This window comes from Trachymyrmex cornetzi, unplaced genomic scaffold (genome assembly GCF_001594075.2).
Source record: "Trachymyrmex cornetzi isolate Tcor2-1 unplaced genomic scaffold, Tcor1.1 scaffold726, whole genome shotgun sequence".
NCBI lineage: Eukaryota > Metazoa > Arthropoda > Insecta > Hymenoptera > Formicidae > Trachymyrmex > Trachymyrmex cornetzi.
In genome coordinates, this window is record NW_017300055.1 from 310 (window position 1) to 12973 (window position 12664).

At 32.4% G+C, this 12664-nt stretch overlaps 1 protein-coding gene across 3 annotated transcripts in view; it reads right to left on the reverse strand.

Moving 5' to 3' along the window:
- Nucleotides 1–519: 519 nt before the first annotated feature.
- Nucleotides 520–12664, reverse strand: part of rho-5 (rhomboid-5) — a 109323-nt gene continuing 97178 nt past the window's right edge. The window contains exons 10-12 of one of the 3 annotated variants that reach the window (XM_018517871.1): nt 4747–5069; nt 2638–2724; nt 520–718 (exon numbers count right to left, since the gene is read on the reverse strand). In XM_018517871.1, coding sequence (XP_018373373.1) covers nt 520–718; nt 2638–2724; nt 4747–5069 — 609 coding nt within the window. Of the gene's footprint in view, nt 719–2637; nt 2725–4746; nt 5085–12664 lie in introns of all 3 variants that reach the window. The other 2 variants (XM_018517872.1, XM_018517870.1) reach the window with 2 other exon arrangements.

The window sequence follows — 12664 nt, forward strand, 5'->3', positions numbered from 1 at the left end:
GGGGGGTCCCCTAATCGGAACTTTTACCAAAAGCGTATTTTTATATGATATTTATATAGATCACAACTATATAAATTTTATATATAGAATTAAAATACAAAAAAAGTTGAATAAACTATTTTATAAGAAACATAAGTTTTCGTAACTATTCGTAGTTTTAATTGCAATAATTATAAAATACATAGTTTATTCAACTATATACTTAATTCTACACAAAACTTGTATAGCTGTCATTTATATAATTGCTACTACTGTTTTTTTCTAGGTGTATAAAAAAATTTTATAATGACATAATTTAATTTAGAGGAAAAGATATATGGTAGATTAATTAATAAAATTTACTTTACTAATATTCTGTCTAAAGTATACCTTATGAAAACTACATGGATTTCACTTTTTCTTGGAACGCTTTACATTTTATAGTCTTATACAATCAGTTAATTAGTTTTCAATTAAGACAGTAGCTCTCACAAGAGTTTAATTTATTTCAGACTTCGCAATAAGGAATGAAATATAAATTTACCCAAAGAAGCGACCGACAATGCCCATCCCGTATCGCCGTCGATTACTGTTGTCAAAGACACGATCGATCGTGCTACGGGAGATCCTCGTGGCCCCGGCTATCTCCCGGCTGCGAAGAGTCACCCCCTCCTCTTGTGGCACTCTTGTACCCTCCGCCGGAGGCGCGTCGTACTTCGACCTGCTCCAACTTGTTTTTCTGTAATCTCTTTCTTGTTGTACATGTTTGTGCATTTGTCGGTCAACAACAAATCTACTTTGCAAATTGCTTTTGTTTGAATATGAAATGTTTTGCGATCATCTAAATCGTGTGTAACCTTTGCAATGTCCAAATGTCAATAGCTCTTGGATTTTGAAAATTCAAAGGCAAAGCAAACAAACTCTTAGAAATTTGAAGCTTAAAGATACACTGTTAGAAATGTTTGTGATTTCACAACACTTTAACTATAGATACATAAATTCAGTAAATTTTCGATACTTGTACACTGTTAAAAATATTTGTGAATTTACAATATCTCTACAATAGAAATGTGCAGTAGATTTACAAATCATATTATGTTTAGTTGCAATTTCAAAATATTTGTAAATTTACAATAGATATTTGCTATGATATCAAAAAGTAAATTTAATGATCAGTCATTATAGACTCAATATAGACACTTGTTATGTAGCGATGGGTCACTGCCGAAAGTCTATGCACTGCCGCAGATATACAAACCTGACTGCCCGTACAATCATCGTATCATCGAGGTAATTCTAATAGATTGTACGCTGGAATACATCTGCTCGTTCAGTAATAACGAAATATAGGTTGCAAAACACGAACATGACTTCGATTGAAATAACATCGAAATTTTAGACAAAGAACCATGTTATAATAAGTATTTGATTTTGAAAACGTTAAACATGAAAAAATAAAAAAACACAACCTTAATCTACCAACAAATACTGAGAGCCTCCATAAGGCATATATTCCGATAATAAACAACATTTGACATTGCAATACCAAGATTACTTTATCATTCTTTAGTCAGTGTTCGTCTGTCGTGATAGTAACATATCCGTTTACCTCGTGACTTATTTTAAATACATTTATTACACAAAGGACATAAAGACATCCTCCCAAGAAAAAATATCTATGTTTTGTAGACAAAAGCTTTCAATCGGGTTAGTCTATTGGACGTCATGGAAATTTTCGAGCTTTATTGTTCGTTTATCTCAGCATCTTACGCAACCCTTTTTCCCGCACGAACTTCTTTTGTACCCGAAACTGACAAGCTATGTTTGAGCAAAAATCAGATAATTAAAAGATCACTTTCCTCGGATATCGAATGGAGGAACAAATTACTGATAATATGTTATGCTACACTGACGATACTATTCTCATAGCTGAAGAGGAAGATTATCTGCGACGCATGCTACACACTCTCGTGAATACTGCGAAGAAATACAATATAAAGATATCCACATCTAAAATCAAATCCATGGTAAGAAACCACAACGTTGCAAGCTGGAGGTCAAAAGAAACATAATTGAACAACACAATGAGCTTCAACTACCTAGGCGTCAACATCTCTAGCAGTTGAAATCCGTAAGAGGACGGCAGGCAGCAAACACTCAAGGGAGTAAGATATCAGGAGGACTAAAGGATACGGTATGAAAGTACAACACCTAACAGAAAGCAACGTTTAAGTGTACAAGACAATTGTTGAATGAATATTAACATATGGGGCTGAAACACGCGCCGAAACAGAGGACAAAGCAATTCAGCCACATCACAGAAATAAGTATTCGACGAACAATAATCAGGAAGACCAAAAGGGACAGAATAAGAAATAAAGAGATTAGAGAAAAATGCGGAATATTAGATATCGTCAAATTCATCAGAGATCGGAGAAGGGATTGGAACCATATCAAGGTGGCTAATGACACACGTTTAATAAAGATAGCAAGAAACTACAAGCTGATAAACAAACGGCCTCCTGGAGGACTGCCGAAGAGAAGGACCAAGAGTTGGAAGTCATTGTTAATAGAGAACCCAGAATACGATGCGTGAAAAAAAACAGGCAAAGCCTATAATAAAAGAAGAAGAAGGAGAAGAAGGAAAAGAACTCTCACCTGGAAATATAGTGGTCCCTCGTGATCGAACGGGGTCGCCTGGCTTGTCCGTCGATTGTCGTCCTGTCATCCTTTTGCTGTGCGAACCTGCACAAAGAAAGTATTTAATGTCTCACTATTCAAAAATTAAAAAATCTAACAACTCTAATTTCTCTCTAAAAAATTTCTAAAAGGTTATAGAATTTTAAGGATCGATAGAAAACACAATGGAGACATCTATCGAAAACAAATTTCTGTTCAACCAAATTACAGTTAAACTACTAAGAAAATCGCAATTGCGGTATTGTTAGTGTTTATATAATTAGGAAAATCGCCCACAGATCCGTACAAAGCAATATTTTTTAGAAAAAGAAAAAAAAATAAAAACTCTATTTGATATCTGCACTATGCAATTGAGATGCAGATAATTTCATTAATTGTAATATTTTAAAAACCAAATTGTAAAATTCAGCTCTATACAAATCTTCGTTATTTTTTATAAAAATAAGAAGTCGGAGAAGTCTCATAACACAATATTATTTTTACGAGAAAATATAGTTGAATTCGATTATATCTATAATATCGCGAGAGTAAAGAATAAATAATTTTATTTATTATAATAGTTTTAAAAGTCAAATTGCAAACTTCAACTCTGTAGAAGTTTGTAAATCTTTGTAAAAAAAAAAAAGAAATTGAAAGAGTCCTATAACAAAGTTGAGTGACGCCAAGTGCATAAAAATATAAAACGAACCACTTGACCGCTTAACGCGTGAACGTCATTGCGTATATATTCGTGCCGCTGTCAAATTCGAGATGCTACTACTAGCTTTATCCGGAGTTTTGATATTGGCAAATTTTTCGATGAAAATTACTCGGAAACTACAATAAAAAATCTAACAACACTTTTATTATATAATGCCAGCGCGATCTTTCGATTGCGATTAGTTTGAATAAAATTGATGCAATCCCGAGATATCGAATCCATAAAAAGTACCATTTCAGATTTTCAGATTTTTTCAGACACATAGATAAACCCATATATATGTAAAGCGTTTTGTCCGTTAAGCTGCTTTCACACAATGCCTTCATATAACATATTAAATTAGCAACGAAAATGAACATTAATGCACATTCATTCATTCATTCATTCATTCGATGGCGCAACATCCCAAAGTCGAGACAGGGCTTATACTTTTTGTATGTATGCCCGTAGTGTGCAGGTTGTTCACAGACATACGGGACCCACAATTTAATGTTTCGAACGGCAGTTTAAGAGGTTTTCTTGGCAATAAATACTCTTGGTGGTTTGCCAGATCGCCGAAGAGGAGCTACAAGCGCGTGAAAATTTCTTAGATCTGCCGGGTCGAACTCGAGTCCCTAGTAGTATTGTAGATTTACACGCTGTTTATGCTACGTGCTCCATTAATACGTATACATGTGTAATATTATTTATGTACATGAGACAGACAATCAGAAAGAGAGAGAAAGAGGGGAGAGCGGGGGAAATATTATGGGAGAACGAGTGTAAAAGAAAGAAAGTGAGAGCAAGGAAAGAACGAGAAAAAGCGAGAGAAAGTGGAGAGAAAACGAGAGAGGAAAAGAGAGAGAGAAAGAGTGGAAGGCACTTGACGTGTATTTTATGCACTTGGCGTGTATTTTTTTCTTTTTTAAGGAGGTTTTTTTTAGGGATATTTCACTGCTTTTTGTAAATTTTTTTAAATATAATAATATAAAATTTAATTTAAAAAATGAAGAGATAATAATAATAATTAATATTTATTGAATATTAGAGTAATAATATATAAAAATAAAAAATAATTATAGCCACTTTCAGTCTATCTTATGTGTCTTGCGCGATGAAATACTTGGCTAATAGCATTTATTTCATATCTGTTTTTGAGAAGAAAAATGTAATATTCGATACCTTTTTTATGCACTTGACGTATATTTTTTGTTTTTTAAAAAGGTTTTTTAGAGTACTTCTTTTACGAGACAAAATATGGTAAAATACAGATGTGTATATCTGTGTCGTGAATGAGATGTAGATGTAATTGACCCGTCGCTACCGACAATTACGACGTTTTTGAATATCTGACATATTGCAGAATTCTTTAATCTCATAAGACCTACCCAACTAACTCCTCGGTACTAATCCCCTCGCGATCCTGCGTAGTGTCGAGAATATTTATTATCTTAACGCCGATCTCTTCATCCTTGACCAATCCGCTGGGAGTCTGATCGATTTGCGTCTGCGATTGTTGAGATGACGGCGGAAGCGGAAGGGGTGGTGGTGGCGGCGGGGGCCTCTCAAAGAAGGACTCGTCTTCGTCCTGGCCGCTGTCAGGCCTGTCCTCGGGATCTGTCCTCGACAGATATGCGATCGTGCTCGGCGGGAAGCTGCGTGATTCCGGACGTGATTGGGAGCGCTCGCGAGGACGCTGCCTTGTCAACGACTGAGAACACACGTGCTTCGATTAAACAAGATCGCGATATTCGTATTTTTAAAAATTGTCTGGATTCTTTCGCCAAAAGTACCAATTTCCTTACATTTCTGTTATCAGTGATAATGATCACAAAAGAATTTCTCGCGAATGCAGGGGAAAAATGATGTTAGGGTGACCAGATCTAATCTAGGTAAACTAAGACATTCCTAATTAAAAAGTAGTATAAAGATAGGACACTAAGTCTTAAAAGTAGAACAAAAAACAGGACATTTTAAATTGTAGTGCAGAATAAGTAGTATATTTAAATTCAGAAGTAGGAGAAAAAGAGTACATTTAAAATCCTAAGAATAGAATATAGATATATCTATGCAATTCTGCAAATCGCGCGCCGAAGTTTTTTTTAGTCTTGAAATCTGAGATTTATTGGTATGGTAATAAAAAATAAATTTCATTTAAAAATAAAGTTTATTCTTTTTCGATAAATCTCAGGTGTCTACCGAAGAAACTAAATAATCTCCGCTAACTCGATTTCACAACTAACAAGCCTGATTTCTTAAATGTTGATAGATTCAACGAGATGGTTGAGGCACGCGAGCTGTCTTATGGTAACGTTAAGAGAAGCAAACTGTTAGAAATCGACGTTCAAAGTTTCGTGGCTATTGCTAACTGCGCGCTACATCCTAGTTATGGTCTCGATACCACTAATAAACTGTCAGAGCTGTCGAAAGCACACTCACGCGCTGTTCAACCGATCGTCCATTCGCTGACACCTACTGGCTGCTACCAGCCAGTAGTAAGTGCAAACCAGTTGCACTCGTGTCTGACCATGCAGTTCCCGTCATCCCGTAACTTTGTAAAACTATAGCGGTATTAAACGGCAATTTAAGTTCGCAACTTTTTCCGATATATTGTTTCTTCGACTGTTAGATATGTCTTTTGACTAACGAGATGATGTCTTTGTAGGGCAAATCCACGCGTATATATACGATGCCGCAAAATAAGCTAATCAAAATTTGTCAATACATAGAAAGAATGACTTTTTTGCGCACTTCTTATCGTGCTGACTCCAAATTAACCTTTGGAATTTATTATTTTTTATATACAATTATAAAGGGTCGAATTATTTATTTCTTGTTACTCTTAACCCTCGAACATCACACTTATTTTCGGTACCTTTGGACGACACACATGGGTCATTCGTGTCCGACTCGATTTTAAGGTGCTCTTAAAGTGCTCGAAAAATTCTGTAAAAATTCACATATATTCTTTAAGGTTTCTACTAAATTATTTTGCTATGCAAATATTGGAAAAAATGTTTAGAAAAATGATGAAAATTACTTTCTGCACCAGAAAAAGAAAATAATTCAGTTTTGAGATAAAAATTGTAACTTTGATTTTTGAAGAAAAAAGCAGTTTTTGATTTTATTAAAGTATAAAAATGATTGTTTTTAATGCAATCATCTTTACCGATCAGCGCGCGCGCGATAGATGTCGACTCATTAGAGTATCTATGTTTATCGACACAGCTTCGTTTTCGGTTTACATATAGATATAAGCTCGTCCATTTTTTCCGTGTGCACATCTTCAAGTCTTTTAGTATCTTAATAAACGTTGTGTATGAATATTAGTTCACTTGCTCTCCACCTATTCGATCCCAACAGATCTATATCTAGATAAACTTTTAGATACTTCAGTAAAACTATTTTTTCTATTCTTTCATAAATTTTAAGCTAATTTCCTCTTGAAATTTTTCTATAAGAATTTTTTTAAAAACTGATATCGAAGCGATAATGAAAGATCAAAGGCTTTTAAGTTTTAATTAAAAACAGCGTAGCACATTTTTCAAAATACGCCGTTTAATTGCGAGGGTGACGATTAACGACCGAGAACCATGCCGCGACACTATAAAATCCGATCGGAAGGACTTGATACGAAGCAATAAACAGAACGAATGTTAATTCCCGCAAGCCGTGCACGAAATTAAATTCCGTTCGAATTTCACAGAGACATAGTCTCGCTTTCGAAATTTTTCCGTTTTAATGGGTCCGCCATTATAAAAAAAACAACTCGCATTTATATTCTTTCCATGTCAAATATCTCAAAATGTATGACATAAATATCTCAATGTTTAACATAAATTCTTTAATAAATAAAAGTATAAGATATTTATATCGACATTAGAAGATAAATTCAATATTATTATTCAACATGATTACATTATTGCCTCGTCATTAATATTCCAATTTTATGACACATTTTTTATTTATTTGTTATAAAAAGAATACTTAATAATATTCATCAGATTTTAACAATTAAATCGAAATTTTATTTATGTTTTTATTTTCATTAATTCCTAAAGGTGACACAATACACTTTGATAGAAAATCAATTATATGAAATTTAAAAAACTTTTTTATTTATCAAAGTTAAATTAAATCCCGTTCGAATGGAATGACAAGACTGAAGTTTTTATTGAAAACTGTTGAAAAGAAGACGAGGAAATTACCTTTTAAAAGATCTGATTTGACGGTAATGATCGGCAATAATTCGAGACCTGATTAATTCGTACCGACGATATTATTAGATTACATTATTGGCTCACCAATGATATCGATCAACGATGATGGCAAACGTGTAATGAGCATTCACTGGAAAATCCATCATTTTGCGAGAATATAATTAAATTCAGATCTGCATAATCCGGCATTAACGACTACGTCGGCAGATGCGGCCACGCAGTTACTACTTCGAAATACATGCAGATAGTGCATGTATTAAGCATTATATCCATCTTGACGTTTCTATTAGGCCTACAGAGATGTTAAAATTTACAGAATAAAAAACATCAATACTCATATATTTTTTACATATACCTAATCGAAAGCTTTTTAAGGAATAGGGCAATCTTCAAAGACTGATTTTGTCCTTTATATAAGATGAATTCGGATAGCAAAAAAAATTTCTTTTTATATGTCAGAGTATCCCCTATGTATTGCTAGAGATTCATAATTTTTTAAATTTCCGAGTTGGGGGCCTTTCCTTGTAAGATTTAGCAAAATATGTTTTTAAAACATTCAACAAAGGGTTAAAAGACTAGTAGAAGAACATTAAAAAGTGTTTCTATATTTCTTATTACGTTATTGTAGACCATGAAAAATAGTAAATTTTGCATTTAATATTTTTTCAAAATTTTATACAGAATTTCTCAGATCTTTCTATTAATACAAATATGAAAAGTCAGATTTTCTTTGAAGAAGTATTTTCATCCTTGAAACCGTTTCTTAGTCGAAATAGAGAGTTACTATATAATTAAGTCTATAAATACTTTATTTCTCCGAGGTTTCAGATTTTTAGAAATTTTCCGAGTTACCGAACCGCTTTTGTAAGTATAGAGGAGAAAAATCTGCACAAATTACATAACTAAACCTTGAGAATCAAGGATAAGGTAATCATTTTATCTTTTCATTCTGTCGCGCGAAGAGGTAAGATTTGCCTCTCGCATGAATGCGACAATGCGCGCAATTCGCTATTTCCGCGAAATTAAAAAAAAAAAAGATGGAATACAAGAGAGAAGAGAGAGATACGTCGCGTCTGACGCACGTAACGAAGTGTTTTAAATCTTAGGGCGGCGTAACGAAGGGAGTAGATTACCCTCGTAACTCGCTTTACTCGCCTTTTATGCATCCCGCTTAAGGGACGTAATTAATGACGGCGCGGTGCACGCGTGAGTTTTTTATTAAAATTTACATCGTCCGAGCGTAGCGTGTAATAAGGAGACAGCAGTGCTGCAATTTATTAGCAGAAATCTAATAAATTCCATTATTAAGATCGGCGTTATTTTAATCAGAGCGCAATATTGCAGCCGTGTTTTTGGACGAGTGTTAACGGCTGCTATTTTTGCTTGATTGGTCTTTATACGCACATAAAATGAGATGTAGCTTTTTGCATTATAAACTTTTCTATCTACAATTATAATGCGGATGCTTTTAACAGAATATATATTAAGATGGAGTATAAAAGGGGGCTAACACGAGCAAAGAACTCGATAAAAAATGTTACATTAATTCTTTAATGTTTACTAAGAAAAATGTTTTGCTTAAACCAACAAGGCGAGACCAAACAGAATTTCTAGTTATGATAATTAAAGTGCTAATCTTGTTGGTACATTTTGTTGGTTTAATCAAGACATTTTTCTCAAGCAGTGTTCAGACATTAAATATTTTATTTCTAAATATCATTATTATTATTACTATAAAAAAATGGAGGCTAATGGAATAATTATTAAGAAATATACGGTGATGTGAAAAATCGTGCAATTTATTTCGAAATATCATGCGCGTATGAGGGTGATGTGTTTTAAAGCTTTTATTCTAGATTCAATATGATATGTTATAATCGTTAATTAAAAAGAGGCTTGCGAAACAGTTTAAGCAACGCGCAGACTGTATTTCCGATTAATAAATTTCGTTATTGCTAGAGCACAATTGCGAGAATCGCAGAATTGTGATTTGATCGCGCGGAACGGATCACGGCAAAATTAATACGTATCGTTTTTCGGACCCCACTTTCGCCGCTTTGTGTTTTCGGTATTCACGTAATAATTCCATGGTATCAGAGAAAAATCGGATGCCGGACAATGCGGAATTATCGGCGGAAATTATTCGATCGTTCCGCTAGTTTAAAACGTTCAGTGTGCAATGTAATGCAAAGTAACAACGAATAACATATTTAACAGATCGCAACGATATTTCGTATTAATCAAGAAAAACATAGTTAATAAAAAGATACAGGGTGGGCCATCTATTGGTACGTTTTTAAAAATGCGATCAAATGAGCATACATTGAACGATCGCAACGATATTTCGTATTAATCAAGAAAAACATAGTTAATAAAAAGATATAATTGTGAACGTCTAAAAATCAAGATTCATTTAATTGTGCAAACTATACACATATATCATTTAATCCCAAATAAAAAAATCTTAATCCCAATTTTAAAAAATCATATAATTTTGAAAAAATTGTACATGAATCATATATTATTATTTCATGTTACGAAATATTATATACATTTACTTTTTAAAAGTAATTTCAGTGCCACATTTATAACTGACGTAATTATCAGCGAATATTTATTATTCTTCAGTAATAATACACTAATTCACTTTTAAAGCTTAGGATTTTCTACAAATGATTCTACAGAAAATCATAACCTCTAAAAATAAATCAATGTATTTTTACTGAAAAATAGTGTAAATATTCTGATGATACATTAGTTATAAGTGTAGTACTGAAGTCAGTAATAAAATAATACACTGATCTACTTTTAGAGAGTACATTTAAATTTTACTTAATAATAAATATAATATTTTTTATGTAAAATTATATTATATATATTGTATTATTAAATAGAATTTAAATCGGTATAATATAAATATCGATAAATTAAGTATAATATAAATTATCTAAATAACTATATACATAGGTATAATAGTTAATTTAATACTTTTCAAATAATTACGTAATATACAGGGTGTCTATAAAGTATGTTATCATCTCTATATTTTGGAAACGGTTTAAAATCATGAAAAACCACAAAATACGTATTTGATGATTTCAAGGGATTACTCTTTTAAGGAAGTCAGGGAGAATCCCCCTCAGGGAGAATTTTCAATCTAGAGCAAAAAAATGAGTCAAAAATGGGAAAAATGGGTCATTTTTTCGCTCTAGATTGAAAATTTGCCCTGGATGGCCCTATTTTTATGTCAGATTCGTATTCAGCGATTCAAAATACATAAAAATAGCTGGGTCTCCACTCCAGCACAGGGTACTTTTTTTGTGGGCCTGTGTTATTGTTATTAGTTATATTAGTTACTAATGATATAATGATTTCAATAATTGCGCACAAATTGTTCATCAAATTATGATTGCGAAACGGATATTTTCATCGATGCTGAAAAGTCAAAATAATTCGCGATGAAAGCTTAAAATGCTTGGGATGGCGTGTCTTAATGTATAAAAATGATTACAAGCGACCGTGAATTTTTCGCTCGACTTAAAATTAACTTCGACCGCGGCAATGCTTTCTAGGTTGCGCGTGAAGTATTTTACTGGGTCATCATGTATACCAAAGGAAGGCACACACTTTCCTGTGATACATGCTCCAGTCGTTGTCCGACTAGTTCAAGTTAAGTGGTAAGTTTTGAAATATGGCCGACCAACTGTCCGCGCATAGTCCGTGGGGAGAATACATCGTGCAACGTGTGCGTATGCAGATGCTGCTCGATGAATTCAAATAGGCAATTGAAAAACCGAAAAAGTATAAATTCGAACATATTTCGAGATAATTGGCAATTGTTCAAGTGTCGGCGGAAAACGATACGAGAACACGATTCGATTTATTGTTATCGTTCCATGTTTGTTTTGCAATAAAGTATTTTTTTCTATTTCATTCATCAATTATAAAACATTTTTATTTAACAGTTAATTTTAAGAACGGACATATATTTTAGGATTTTGTTCATATAAATATCGAAATACATAAATATCGTGCTTATCATCGTGGAGAAATTATATTCTACATGTAATTTATAAATATTATTTTATATATATCTTTTAAACAAATTAATATTTTTTAACAATTTTATTTTATATATTGTTCAAGATATATAGAATAAACGTATGTAACGTGAAATTAATTCACTGCATAGTTAAAAGACTTTTTTTTTTGTAAAAAAATATTCTTTTTTGTGCAATAAAAAATAAAAAGCCCCTTAAGGGAGAGAGTGTACTTGAAAATAGACAAAATATCAATTTATTATTTTTTAAATTGCTTTTTGCGTGTTTTAAATTGTATAAAATGGTTTTTGTATATACCTTGTGGTTATAAAGCACTTCCACTCGTATCGAATTGAAGAGAGAGTATAATCGCTGGATTAATAATACAAGTCTACAAAAAAATTGTTTTTATATTGGAAACGAAATTGATATTTCATGTAGATAATATATTTTAATGTTAAAAATAAATTTTATCTTTAAATTTATGTATTACGTCAGGATTTCAAGAACAATTAAGTTTTATAACGTTCGTAAAAAAACATATATAAAATACCCTAAATAAGAAAATAAATAAAATTATATCAAAAACAAAACAATTTCGTAAAATATGCTGGACTAATCCGTATGTATTTTAAATAAATTTTTCTCAAAAATATGATTACGCGCCGATTACTTTCCACACAATCCATCCGCAATATTAATAATACCTTAAAAATTTAATTTAATCCTACTGGTATCATAAACCTTGTAAAGAATTTACTATGAAAAATATGAACTTGTTCGAGATTTAAACTCGGATCTCTTGTGCGGTCATGCTCACCGTTCGATCACAGAAGCCTTAGCAATATTCTTCGCAATAACCAATATGCATAGAGAGTTGAAAAGCAGGATGCATACAATATTAAAATATTAGAAACAATATCGTTTGAATAAATCAATTAAGTACGGTCAAAGTTATATAATAATTTTTATTTAAAATACATGTGGATGTATTAATCCAATATTTAATTGGCACTTCTCGTATTTAATTGATTATACAAACAGAC